The sequence below is a fragment of the Mustela nivalis genome (assembly GCF_964662115.1).
Source record: "Mustela nivalis genome assembly, chromosome: 2".
Lineage (NCBI taxonomy): Eukaryota > Metazoa > Chordata > Mammalia > Carnivora > Mustelidae > Mustela > Mustela nivalis.
The window spans coordinates 16,513,559-16,527,947 of record NC_139021.1 but is presented as its reverse complement, the minus strand read 5'-3'; the positions used below and the strand labels follow the sequence as shown (position 1 = coordinate 16,527,947).

The window sequence follows — 14,389 nt, the reverse complement described above, 5'->3', positions numbered from 1 at the left end:
GCTTGATCCCAGGTTAAAGCAGAGGCTTTAGCCCACTGAGCCACCCAGGCGCCCCACTAACTGGAATTTAAATAAAAACTTGAGGGAAAAAATAGCTGACTTTGACTGCTAGCGGATATAGGAAGGCTCACGTTTCTTTCACACACACAAAAGAAAAAAACTAAAAATAATTAAAACAATGAATGCCGGTTTAAAAAGTAGAGAGAAAGGGGAGCCACTCAGTTTTATGTGGGGTAAGAGTGACTATTTCGTTGCACTTTCTAGCATCTGCCAAATATGATTTCTCAGGATGTGGTAGTTGGCAGACAGCCCCTTACAGCCACTAGATTCCGCTGTCTCTCTGGGTTTTCTCCCTTTCCTTCCTGCCCTCTGAAGCCTTCCTGCAGACTTGCCTTGCTCTTGTTCTCTTTCTAGGAGCTTGTACTAGTTAGGGTTCCCCAGAGAAAGAGAACCAGTCAGATGTATCTCTCTTTCTTGCTCTGTCTTTCCGCCATCTCCATATAGATATACACAATCTCTCTCTCTCCCTCTCTGTATATGTGTATAGATATATTTTATTCCTTAAAATCTGTGAATTTTTCATCTATGTCTATCTTTAAGGAATATAGATATGTCTATCTATCTCACAGATGTGGAGCTGGCAAGTCCGTAATTTTTAAGGAAAGCTGGGGGCTCCTGGGTGGCTCAGCTGGTTAGGTGTTTGCCTTCAAGTCAGGTCATGATCTCGAGGTCCTGGGATGGAGCCCGCGTCAGACGTCCTGCACATTGGGGAGTGCTTCCCCATCTCCCTCTGCCCCCCTGCCCGTGCTTTCTCTTAAAGATTTTATTTACTTGACACACAGAGATCACAAGTAGGCAGAGAGGCAGGCGGGGGGGGGGGGGGGGGGGGAAGAAGGCTCCCCGCTGAGCAGATGAGCAGAGAGCCCGATGTGGGGCTCGATCCCAGGACCCTGGGATCATGGCCTGAGCCGAAGGCAGAGGCTTTAACCCACTGGGCCACCCAGGTGCCCCATAAATACAATCTTTAAAACAAATTTTGTAAGGAAGACCGGCAGACTAGACACCCAGAGAAGAGCTGATGTTTCAGTTTTGTACAGTCTGGAGGCTGTCTGGAGGAAGAATTCCTTCTTTCTGGGGGGGCACATCAGCCTCTTCTAAAGATCTTCAACAATTGGTGAAGGCCCACCCCCTTTCTGGAGACTAATCTGTTCTACTCAAGGTCTGCTGATTTAAATGTTAATCGTAGCTGGAAACTACCTTCACAGTGATGTCAGCGTGTTGGTGTTTGACGTAAAAATGGGTACCGTGGGTTAGCCAAGTTGACTCAAAATTGATCATCACAGAGTTTGTTGAAAGGACCTGGGGTTCACTGATCTTTGGTTAATTTTTTAGAACGACAGCAAGGCTCAGGCCCTGGGACCCCAGGGAACACAGAGCCCTTCTTCAGTTCTCTTCAGAAGGGAAACCTGCCCAACCTTCAGTGTTTTGTGTCATTTTTTTCAAGAAACCTCTTGACAGCAACCAACAGGCTTGGGTAGTAAGTCTTGGTCTCTGGCTTTTAAGCCACAATCCCTGGCTTCCAGATTCCGGAGGAGCCCTCGTTTATACGGATTCAGGAAGAGTGTGTTGTGGGCTTGTGTCTTATCCCACATGCTTCCTTTTCAAAAGCATGAACTCAGCCGTTCCTCTCTGAATTCTTCTGGTACTTTGTACCTCAGTTGGGGTACTTGGAATTCGGATCTTGTGTTGTAGTTGACGTACCTTCTCTTGGGCCTCCCAGCTCTGCCTCCCGCCCCCCCCCCCCCCCAAGATCTATGAAAGTTCTTGAAGGCAGGGGTTGGGCTCACATTTCTGAATGACTGCTTTCCTGCCAGGACACTGCTGCTTCGTAAACATGGCTTCTTGGAGAGACTTTGAAATGCTGATCCTCTGTGACATTTCTTGGGCAGGAATGTGATGGGTGTGAACCTCAATGAAGTTTGTGTCAGAGGGACAGGAGACAACTTTATACACTTACCACACCATAGGCAGAGCTCTCCTGTCTAGCCTTGAAGGTCACACACGCGGGTATAGCTCTTGCCACTGAGTTAGGCTCTCAAGACAGTTGTGCCTTTCATTTGCAGACAGACCCTCACTCAGCCTGGCGGCAGGGGACAGGCAGCTGAACGGTCAGGACTGATAACTTTGTAGGGTGGGCTCCTGGACCAAGGCTAGCAAATCTGTCAGATGAACTGTGTTAGTTCCTGTGACTGCTGTCACCAGTTACCACAAATTGAGTGGCTTAAGACGATGCAGATCCATCAGAATTCCAGAAGTTTGACCCAGGTCTCAGGGGGCCAAGTTCAAGGTGTTGGCTGGGCTGCATTCCTTTCTGCAGAAGAGAATTGTTTCGTTGCCTTTTCCTGCTTATAAGTGGTGTTCGGGTTCCTTGGTTCAAGGCCCGGTTTCTCCCTCTTCAAAGCCAGTAAAGGCCAAAGGGCCCTTGGTCCGTGACATCACTCTGTCCTCTTGTGCCTTTCTCTTCCACTTTTTTTTTTTTTAAAGATTTTATTTATTTATTTGACAGAGAGAGATCACAAGCAGGCAGAGAGGCAGGCAGAGAGAGAGAGAGAAGGAAGCAGGCTCCCTGCCGAGCAGAAAGCCCGATGTGGGACTCGATCCCAGGACCCCGAGATCATGACCTGAGCCAAAGGCAATGGCTTAACCCACTGAGCCACCCAGGCGCCCCTTCTCTTCCACTTTTAAGGACCCTTGTGATTGGGCTCACCCAGGTAGTCTGGTATAATCTCCATCTCAAAGCACTTAACTGCATCACACCTGCAAAGTCTCCCTTGCCGTGTAACATAGTCGAAGCATCTGGGCGTTGGGATGGGGACATATTTGGAGAGTCATTATTCTGCCTACAGTAGTAGCCTTATGATTGCCATTTAAAATAAGTAATTAATGTAAGATAGGATTTTAAATGGAAAGGTACAATAATTTCACTCATTGTAACTATGCTAGAGTTTTTGAGATATATTTATGCTTTATTAAATTTATAGGTTATTAATTTACCTGGGAATGTTTTGCTTATTAGGGTTGATGCTTATTCGAGCAGGTATTTGAAGTACTTATAAAAAAAAAAAAAGCAAATGTGTCAGATTTATAATTGTAGCTTTGACATGTTTAAAGGAATTTTCTTTCTTTTTTTTTTTTTTTTAAGATTTATTTATTTGAGAGAGAGAAAATAAGCATAGGGAGGTGCAGAGGGAGAGAGAGAGAGAAACTTTAGCAAACTCCTAGCTGGGCTTAGAGCCCCAGGCAGCACTTGATCTCACAAACCTGAGATCATGACCTGAGCCAAAACCAAGAGCTGGACACTTAATTGACTGAACCACCCAGGGCCTCCAAGGAATTTGTATTAAGTGTATAAAAGGGACTCGTTTTTTAAGGACTTTAGTCTGTTCAATTTGAGTTTATCAAACAGTAATAGAGCCCCTTTTATTTTGTATGAAAGTTTACTAGACTTGTAAAGATGTAGTTGAACTTAGACTTTAATGAAAACTAGGTCTTCACATTTGTTACTTTTTCAGCTCTCATTAATTTTTAACCAAGAAGCTATAAATAGTTCAGTCTATGCCCATAAACTCACACTGATTCTTATTCGAGTGAAGGGTAAGCATGTGATCAGTGAGACTTTCAAAAGCATTTTGTGAACGTCAGTGTATGTTATTCATTCATTCAGGCCAGCCCTGGGCTGGGTACTGTGACGCAGCCCTACGTGAGACTACAGTCCAGATGCAGGCAAGGGGTATGGGAGGTGAGATTTACTCAGTCAGAGGAGGCTTTAGGGAGGAGCTGGCCGTAAGGAGCCATAAGTAGATGCTTATCAGACAGAGGCAGGGGAAGAAAGAGTGCCTGGGATATTTAGTGAGTGTGGAGCTTTTGTGATCCTGGTGGAAATTTAAAAAAAAAAAAATCTGAAATTTGCCTTTTGTGTTGTTTTCTTTCTTTTTTTTTTTATGATTTACTGATTTATTTATTTGAGAGAAAGTGAGGAAGTGAGCACAAGCAGGGGGAGCAGCAGAGGGAGAGGGAGTGAGAGAAGCAGGCTGCCTGCTGAGCAGGGAGCCCAATGCGGGACTCGATCCCAGGACCCTGAGATCATGACTTGAGTCAAAGGTAGACAGACGCTTGACGACTGAGCCACCCAGGAGCCCCTTTATGTAGTGTTCTGATGGAGAATTAGGGCAGGATCAGGGTGCGTTTCAGGGTAAATGTATTATTAATTCAGCCATCACATCGGCCACCTGGGCGCATCACACCGAACTAGAGATGCAGAGCAGTTCCTAACCTAGTTCTCAGAGCCTCGTTTCTTGGGGAATCGTGATTACTAACATTTAGGGAACACGTGTGGTGTGCCTGGTTCCGTGCCTTTTCCTCGTATTCGTTCACGTAACCTTCACGACCGTAATAGGTTTATTGTCACCGATTTGGAATCTCGGAAACTGAGACCTAGAGGAATTAAGGGGACAAAGGTCACACTGGAGGTAAGTGGCAGGACCGTGATCGGAACCTCGCACAAGCCATTCCCTCTTTCCAGAATGCTCACGACCTCACTCTTCCACGGCTGGCTCTTCCCTCACATTTTAGGTCCCAGCCTCACTCTCTTTTGCTGGAGAGACCCCCCTGCTCAGCCCATCCTAAGCAGGTTTTCTTGTTATCCTGCATCTCAGCCCCTTGTTTAGTCTTACTGTAGCACTTATGATTTAAGTGTTTTCCTACTTGCTTTGTTTGTGTGTTTGTCTTTGTTTTTCCTACTAGACTCTGAATTCCGTGAAGGCAGGCATTCTGTCTGTCTTGTACATTATCGTATTTCCAGTGCCTTGCACAGGTCCAGGGTATCATAGCTGTTCAGTAAATGTCTATTAATAAATAAATTGATACTGATTTGACAGCTCATTATTCCCTAATCATTGTAGTACGCACACCATATGTGGAACTATCCCACTGAAGCATAACAGTGTTATTGATTGAGGTCGGCCCTCAGTAGCAAGCTTATTTCTCTACATGTTCCTAGAAATTTTATAACAATGATAAGTTTCTGTTACAAGGAATCTAAGCCTCACGAGGCAAAAGAGAAACATCCTCAGTATGCTGAAAAGCCAACTTGAATTGGCACACACCAAAAATGCGCCCGTGTGTTGTTGGAAAAACATTTATTGCAATTCAGTGTCAAAAATTTTTTACAAAAATATGCCACCGTCTGGTACAAACAACTATAAAAAAATCAATTCATCATGCAAGGAAAGTGTGCAAATAATTTACACGGAAGGACTTAGCTCACACAGTATTAAATGAACATCTTTGCGTGAAATGAGACTAACCTCGTACTTTTAGTTACATGTCCAACCCTCTATAGCACTTTTTATTAAAAGGAGTAAAGCTTCTAAGCTTAGGACGTGGGCTTTCATGTGAGTCCCCTTTAGCCAGGGTTATGGGCACTTGGTAGAACAAAGATGGTGCCGAGAGCTCTCAGGCCCTCGGTGGCAATCCGTGGAGCCTTCTATTTAACAGACTCGTGCCACGTTAATTAAACAAACATTGCTCTACTCAGAGACTGAAAAGTCATGTTCAAACTCCGGAACTGATGTTGTAGCAGATGGAGTTTTAAGAAGTTCAGACATTTGGAACAGCCATCCATTTTTGGACAAATGGGGCAGGGCCAGCATTTTGGGAGCTTTCTCAGGAAGCATTGTTTGCTGAGTTCAGGGACACTTTGAAAAATGTCCAGCAGATAAAGTCACAAGTATCTGTGGTCCCTTGCTCCTTGCTGCCTCTTGGAATAAAATAATCCATCTTTGCTTGGTGAAGATGAGGTTTAGCAGAGAGTGGGAGGAGTCCCCCTTACCCCCCACCCCGGGATAGAAACTCCCCAGATCTGTTGGCAGGTGCTGGAGGGTGGGGAGGAGAAGGGTATGGATTAAATTGTACTTCTTAGTCTGAGAGGAGGTACCTGCTTGCTGACCGTCAGAACCTCAGTTTCTAGAAAGCAAGATGGCTGCTTGGCTATGATCTCTCTGCCATAAGGGCCACTTCTGTAATGAAAATGTGGGTACCCAGGGAAAGATTGTACTCCCTAGAATGCTGTACTCACAACAGCGTCAGAGGTTTGCAAAAATGTTAAGTGGCTCCAGGGAGAAATGTTAACTTCTCCATGGAGAACCAGGGACTAGAAATATTTGGAAAAGATAATGGCCAGATGCCTCATACTGGACCCTCATGGTTGCCTTCCACGGTGAAGGTGTTGAGAACGATCAGGTCAGGTGTCACGTGTCTCCAGACAATACCAATGAATGCTGGGTAGGGGGCACAGAGTCAATGCCTCAGAAAGTCCTGGGTTCGTACTCAGGTCTACCACTGAGTACCAGATGGGCTCAGACATGCCCCCCGAATGTTCTGGTCCTGCTATCTCATGTTGAAAGGCAGAAGGAATGCCACATTCCATCATCTTCAACTTCCCTTCCTGCACCAAAGTCTGGGATGGGAGTTTCCTTCCTTTGGGAAACTATGGAGGGTTTACTCTCTTTAACAAAGCAGAGAAGAAAGCATCTAAAGAAAATGTGGAGTTTAAAGGAATTATGATCTTGTTTACTGAAGACATCAAGAGCCCAAGATATATCAAAGAGTCTTTGCATTTGTCTAGAGGTTCAGGGTGTTTCTGAGGTCTGTTTAAACACTAATAGGATTTTAGGCCAGGATCCAGTCAGAAGGATGCTTCACAGACTCAGATAGTTGGAAACAGATTAAAAAAAAAAAAAAAAGAAAGAAAGAAAGAAACGAAACGCCCAGATGTCCACATAGAAAATGTTGATATAGTTTAGTTAAAAAAAAAAATCCACACATAAAATTACAGTTAAAAAAATTCACACATAAAATAGAGTGCGTAACAAAACATTATTGCCCTATAGCCCGGCAGAAAACTATAAACTCAGGTGTGTAGTTTATGATAAACATTGTATTCAATGCTACAAACGCTACACTGTTGAACATGTCTTGCAATGATCGACCTTGTAAATCACACCACTTGCTTAGACAAATAAAATTCTAAGCCCCCTCCCTTCTCCCACACACAGAAACCACAGAAAAAAAAGGAGCTTCTGTTAAATTGTAAGCTCCCCATGAAAACCAGTTTTCACAACCACAGGGAATCATGGCAATGACGTGGTGCCTGCTTGTTACCTTCTTGCTCCATCACCCAGGAAAGCCCACGGCCATACTGAGTGTTTTGCAGAATCAACCCAGCCCATCTCAAATATCTCCTCCAGGCCACTTCCACAGAAAACTGATCATCACTAAACAAATGTCATCTCACAGCTGACCCCCTGGGTATGTTTTTACTCGTACTTTTGCCCCTCGCCCCCCCATGCTACCAATCCCACTGCTCAAAGTAATAACCTCAAGGAATCATGCACTCTAGCTGAAGATGCCATGGACTTTTTTCTAGATCTTGCTATGAAGTGAGTGCTCACCTATTGTTTCCCTAAATGTTGTGCCTTACTCTCAAGAGACTCCGGGCTTGTTGCTCATATACCTTTACTTTGGACCAGATCATACCTAACATCCCTGTGGACTTGTGCTCTGGACTTCCTCCTTTCTTCTCCAGAAGTCCAAAGTACTTCCTAGCTGACATCAATGTCAAGTTCTATGTTACCAGGGTGGGGGGGTAGGGGCAGTGGCTAGGTAGGTACAGCAGCGAGAGGGGAGCCTCCTATCTCTTCCAGCAATTTCCATTTCCATCGTCCTGTCCCTCTGGCTTTTAGACCAGCAGTTGTGAGATGGGGATTCTTTGTTTTTGTTTTTTAAGTTGGGTTGTCCCCAGAGGGTTTGCCAATTCTAAAGATGGTTAGTACCCAGGGAATGAGAATTTTCTTTTTCACTCACTTTACTTATATGTGAGGCCCTGGTTATGCTAACAGCTGCCGTGGGGCGCCAGCACAGACGCTCTCACCTGCTATGTTCTTCTCTGTCACCTTCCCACGAACCACGGCATCAGAGAGAGGCCATTTCTATTCCTTCCCCCATCCTTCTCCACCTGCCATTTCCTTTCTTAGTCTCATCTGCCAATGAAGGAGAACCACCAATGTTGGTTTCTTCTCTTTTTTCCTTAAAAATTTTCCTTGGCTCTGTCACACACCACGTCCAAAAATGCCAAAAGAGCTGGGGAGAGCCCAGAGGCATCATCAAGGGAAACATCTCAGAAGACCATCTCCCAGCCGTTCGTGGTAGCCGTCATCCTGCACAGGCACGCCGTGCTGCCTAGGGTAGGAGACGCAGTCGCCGGCGTTGCAGACCGTCCAAAGGAGACCGGTCGGCCAGTTTTGTGCTGATGGTCTCAAGCAGACAGCATTTCTGGGGCTGCAAACCCGAGGGTGTCTGGGAGTTCCCACCTCCCTGATCAGCATGAAGGGCCAGAGGTCATGAGTTGATGGACAGATGTGGAAGGCCATGAACGCCTACACCTAAAAATGCCAGAGTCAAAGTTTCCAGAGAGATCTCACAGCTACAATCAACCCAGCTCTGCCTCACGTCTTTCAGGAAGCTGAGACATTTGAGAGAAGCTGTCTGAATTCTGGAAGTGCCAGTTTTTTTTTTTTTTTTTTTTTTTATTCCACCATCTAGGCCCTGCGTTCTCAGTATGACGTGGACTCAGCGGGAGGGAAGACCAAAAAAGCCCATTGGGTATTAGAAGGGTTCTGGAAGGTCAACCTTACGCAACAAGGTCTTATTTTTTAATGTTTAATTCTTCTCAGTGGGAAGAATTTAAATGCAATTTAATGTTTTCTTCTGATGGGGGGGGCAGAAGTGAAAATAAATATGGAGACACCCCGGTGTGTAGGCACAGACGCGGCAAAGTGAGGAGGGTTGATGGAGAATTGACTTCTCTTCAGCCTGCTGGTACCTGGGCTGTGCCCTGAGGGATAAGCAGCAAGGGGCTGTGCATCACCAGCTGGTGCCTGGCCTTGTTGCTGTCCTTGCTTACCCACCTGTCCTCTCCCCAGATCACCCCTAGGTTCACCCCCTAAGGATACACTGTTCTCTACCGTGAACGTGAGCAAGTTCCAATTTCTGCTTACTTACTTGCCAAGGGCATGCAGGGTGGCAACTTTATTTGCAAAAGAGGAAAAAAAAAAAGCACAAAGCAAATACAACTGCCAAAATATGTACATTGTTGTAGAAAAGCAAAGTTCTATAAAAAGTAAAAAACAAAAACATCCCCCACCCCATCCCAGGAATATTTGACAATGAACTCATGAAGTCCTGAGATTTCCTGTCTTCCACACGGTCACCTGCTGGTATTTGCCTAGCAAGATCCCCAGGGGTACGGAGCAAGTTTAGGATGAAGACACAGTACTTCTGTTCCCTAGGATCGGAACTCCATGTTTTATCTTGTCATCCTTGTAGGAAGTCCTATAGCTTGGGCTGAGTAAATTCTGGTGTTGAACATAAAGAAAAGAAAGCTCCTCCGCTCATCACCTGCCAGGAGGGACAGCAGCTACTAAAATGTCTAACTGATACGTCAAACCTTGTTTTACAAGCCTTTATCAGCACTCCGGCTCCCAGAAGTCCACAGATGAACGCTTATCTGGGAAGATATTCTGGGAAGCCCAGACAAGCCGAGAAGTTTAACAGGAATAACAAAGTCTTCACAGCTATCGGGTGACTCCTTCTATCTTTTCTGCAGTGGGACTTCCTCCTCTGGGGCTGTTTTTAATCAACCCTATGTTGCCCCTGAATGAGCTACAATATGAAAGGAAAAAAAAAAGGCTAATGTGCTGTGGAGTTGTTCTAGAAAGGAGTCAATGCCAAGGAGTGCCTATTCCCGTAAAAAGGAGGTCTGCAAGGTGATGAGGATTGCCTTCCGGACCCCTTCCTATTGAAACCACTTTTCCGGGAGGAAAAACGAAGAAAAACAGACACTGCCTGTGGGACAATGCACTTTGTCGGAGGGGGTGCTGCGTACTTTCCGAGGTAGAGTATTGTGTGATATTTGGAAGACAAGGCCCTATGCCCACGTGGGTTTAAGATGGGTGGTGCTTCCTTTGCCTTTTTTAAAACAACCCCCCCCCATCGAAACCGAAGCGCAGGGATTTCGCGTATGTCGTCCTCTTCTCTTTCTTTAAAAAGCAAATTTTCACATTGTAAACAGAGTGTTCTATCTTGAATTCGAGTTCTGCCCTTCTTTTCCACATCCCTAGGGAACTACCAAGGAGTCTCAGGGAACACGAGAATTCCATTTTCACCGACGAAACTGAATCCCTGCCCTTAAAGTCTTGTCGGCAAATAGTTAGGAAAACAGCTTGTGGACAGTATTTCCACTTTCCCATACCGGCTCTAATGAGAAGTCCGTGTTCTGAGACTCCCAGCCGGCAGCTGCATCTCTCTCCCCTTCCTACGTCCTCTCAGAGACTTAGGTCACAAGTTCTGAGCCAGCATTTCAAATGTACACTATTTACAAAGGAAGTGTCCGAGCTCCGTATTCCCAACCATCCAATCAGCTGGGGAGCCCTTCGAAGTGTTGTCCCGAGCTGGGATTCAGAACTTGAACAAGTTGATAAAGTCCTGGGGTGACAGGGAAACGGAGCAGCTCTCCGGGTTATTGGCTGTGCACGGGTGGTCAGTGCCCTGGAAAGGAACATCACGGTTGTAGGTTGGAGTTCGCAGAAGTACTGTGTTGGCTTGTAGCCCCATGAGGCTGTGCCCAACCTCACAACAACATTCCTATGTCAAGAATGTCGTAAGTTCTGCAAAAACTAAAGAACTGTGTGTGTGTGCACCTGTGTACAGAGGGTGGGAAAATTTGCAGGTGGGTGAGATGTACAATTGTATACACACACACACACACACACACACACACACACACACACAAATAGGGGTGGAGGAAATTAAGGTCTCTCAAAGGTTTTCTCCCCAGGGACTGAATCAGTGTCCCCTACACCCTCAGCGAGGGGCTGCAGTAGGGAAGAGCAGGAAAGGAGCAGGACGGGCTTTCACATGGCAATGCTGGTGCCTTTGACTCTTAGGGGCTGGGCCAGGGGTCTGTGGCAGCCACCTCGAGACACATACCTTCCAGGAAAGAATGTGACAGTGTCTGCAGAGCTGAAGGGTGTCTCCGTACTGCTCTTTCCGTGGGTAACAGCGCACAAGTTTAAAATACATCTTCTTCCAGTCCAGCTGTCCTTTGTCTGATAAAATTAATCGCTTGCGGATCTAAATTACAAATGAATACAGGTAATTGCAGATGACTGCAGGAGACTTCATCAAGAAGACGGTTGTGGTTTTATGCTTCTGAAAAGTTCTGTTCCCACCCTCTCCTTCCCCCTTTTGCATCGATGCCCTGCACTTGCCAGGGAAAAAATTACCAAGATAGAAAGAAGGCTGTTCTGAGCTCTACCCAGTGAGGCAGTAGCTTTACCAGTCTTTAAAAGACACAGGGGTCTGGTGACATCTCACTAGTGACCTCTACTAAACTGTATTTGGATGGTCCTTTAAAGTTTAGGTGATTTCAGTAAACACCTTCAATCTTTTCTCCGCTGTAGACTTGAGTGGTTATTTCCAGGGAGATGCAGTCACTGCTTGGCACGGTGACTCTATTTTATATCTAAATATTAGTGGCTTCATGAACAGAACTTGTTGAACTCACACATCTATACAAAGAAGGTGGGGGGAAAACAAATCGGAGGCAGCATGAGGAGGGGAAATAGGCCTAGAGCTGGTGTCAGAAGCCCCTAGTTCGAACTCACATTCAGGGCCAGCTTCTTTATTTTGGGAGCCATTTCCCCAGTCTGTGGTCTGAGGCCCCTCATCTGTTTCAAGTGAGGGTCAGGATACCGACGCCACCCTGGGTTGTTAGACTAAAATGAAATACTATCTATAAAAGTTCCTTAGCTGTACAATATGAAGTTAAGTTGTAAGTCACTCTGTAACTGACTTTGTAAGTTACTCTGTTATGGAAGAGGACTGGGGCTGCTGTATGAACTTTTTAAAGCAAGTCGTGAAGTATGCATGTAGGTTAAGAATGTTGTTCTTGTTTTTTTTTCCCCCCCACTGAAATCACATTTGTGATTTAGAAACCCCTCGTTCTGTTGCCCTCTAGTCAGCCGGGAAGCCCTGGCAGGGTGGGCACCCGTGCCTCGAGCTCCGGAAGAATGCCAAGGAAGCAGGAGGGTAGGGGACAGAGGAGGGAGCGGAGGGACTGCCCACGGGGGCCCCCCTGACCTGCCGCTCGGAGAAGTGGTACTGGCAGAGTTTCTTCCACAGCAGCCGGTCCTCACTGAGCACGTGCAGGTCGGGGGCCACCTGGCCGAGGCTGACCAGGTCGCGGCCGTCACTCAGCCTCTGCATGATGTTCAGCTGGAGGCACAGGGGCAGGTCGGTGAGGGTGAGGCCTTTGAAGGCGGGCTGTGGGGAGAAGGCGGATGTTAGGCAGCAGTTGATTGGGGGGTGACTCGCGGGCCGCAGATCACCAGGTGACACTCTCCAAGGATCCAGCTGTCCCCTCGGCCTCCACCCTCAAGCTGGCTGACTGATCCCAGATCCAGAGGTGCGATTCTCCACGGAGGCCCACAGGAATAGCCTGGACCAGCTGAGGCTAAACGGTGCCAGAGGGATTCTCCCCCGTTTCGGCGCATGTTGGATTCTTGTGCTCCGTTCAGTTCACTCACTGACCAGACTCGCTGCCTTCCTAAAGGGCTCTGTGCCTTGGACAGCGCACCAGCCCGTGACCAGGAATCCCTCCAGGCAGCGTTTCTTGCCTAGGCCCAAACGCGCTGCCCCAGGCCCCCGGCTGAACCCTCGCTGCTCTGCTCGTCCGAACGGTGCTCTTCTTCAGGCCCAGCTTGTACCTATTTCTTCTGAAAGGGAATTTCTTTTCTGCCTTTTGTGGGTACCCCAGGCCTCTGACTACATCTTCCTGGAATTCTTATGTTCTCTTCCAGGGACTTTTTGAACCAGCCCCTTTATGTTATGTAATGCTAACTGCTTCCAAAAGGAAACTTGCATGGAACATTCCTGCTGGAATGTAAGGTCTATGGAGGCAGGACTTTTTGTCTTTTTTCACTGCTGTGTCCTTTGTGCCTAGAAGACCACTTAGCATATAACAGGTACCCCCAAAATATCTGAGGTGTGAATGGAACCCTCATAATCAAGTAGGTAAAAAAAAACCCAAAAAGACCCTGTGCTTGTTGTGTATATTTGTGTATGTGTGTGTGCGCAAGCATGTGTGTGTGTGTGTGTGCATGTGTCCTTTAGGAATGACTGGTCCAGAACCTTTTGGTGTAAATGCCTCCATCTTTAGAACATCTCTATTCAAGCCTAGGGGATCCACAGTCTATTAAAAAACAAAACTCTTTGTGGATAATACATTGGCAATTAATCAGAAGCGGCTTCTGCTTAACCCTGAACTTATATTTAATTGTTAATTTTATATTTATTATTTAAATTTTGATGGGCTCATGTTACCCACCCACACCTGGATCCTTGAAGGTGGGGCCTAATTTCATAGCCCCTGCAGTCGAGCCCAGCACAAACAACCTCTTGAGGGCCTACTGTGGCCTGGCACTGGGGTTGGAATGGGTTCATTCAGCTGGCGAGAGACTCGGAAACATAAGCAAAAGCAAACAATTAGAGAACAGTATGTTACGTGCCGTCAAGTCAGCACAGAGTGCTCTGGGAACCGTCCGGACAGAGGTGGTCCTCACTAGTATTTACTGATAGGTCTTGAACAGCAACCTGCGCTGCCATAAGCAGTCGGCGCAGGTCCCTTATGACTGAGGTTCTTTGTTCTTCTCATGCTAGACCTGGGTGAGCTCTTGATTTTGGACGATAGCCATTTAGCTCAGTGCTCTGTCACCTCCGGAGGTCACAGGAAAAGATACAGGATGAAGAATCCCTTCCTTAGAGCTCAGGGGAAAATAATCCCGTCGATGGGTATTGAGTCCCATCCTCCAATTTTTAGGGAACTATTCTGTTCAAGGCACATCAGAGCCCACACGCACAGGATTCCAGGGGGAACGTGTGGTTTCACCAGGCCCCACCTGCGTCCCCTGCAAAGCGTGACAGGTGTGTAGAGGGAAGGTGGGAAGAAGCAAGGAGCCTCGGGAAGCTGGACTAAGGAGAAGGGAAGGCGACATGGGAGGAACGCCAGAGGGACAAGCAGCAGATGTGGATCCCAGCTGCCCTTGGGAACTCTGGGTCTCAGTTGCCCCACGTCCAAAATGAATAGGCTTAGAAGACTCTGAAGGTCCCTTCTGGCTCCAGCGAGCTCAGATCTGGATCAGCTCCAGCCTCTTAACTCATCAGAAGTGACTATGACCTGACAGTTTAAATCGTTCAGGCTGCTGGCCTGAAC

The 14,389-nt window shown here is 46.7% G+C and overlaps 1 protein-coding gene across 1 annotated transcript in view; it reads right to left on the bottom strand.

Annotated features, from left to right (window-relative positions):
- Positions 1 to 5,181: 5,181 nt before the first annotated feature.
- The window catches only part of FBXO32 (F-box protein 32), a 34,307-nt gene continuing 25,099 nt past the window's right edge, over positions 5,182 to 14,389 (bottom strand). Inside the window, exons 7-9 of the mRNA XM_082721768.1 lie at positions 12,259 to 12,441; positions 11,107 to 11,250; positions 5,182 to 10,665 (exon numbers count right to left, since the gene is read on the bottom strand). Coding sequence (XP_082577894.1) covers positions 10,576 to 10,665; positions 11,107 to 11,250; positions 12,259 to 12,441 — 417 coding nt within the window. The 3' untranslated portion in view covers positions 5,182 to 10,575. The remainder of the gene's footprint in view (positions 10,666 to 11,106; positions 11,251 to 12,258; positions 12,442 to 14,389) is intronic.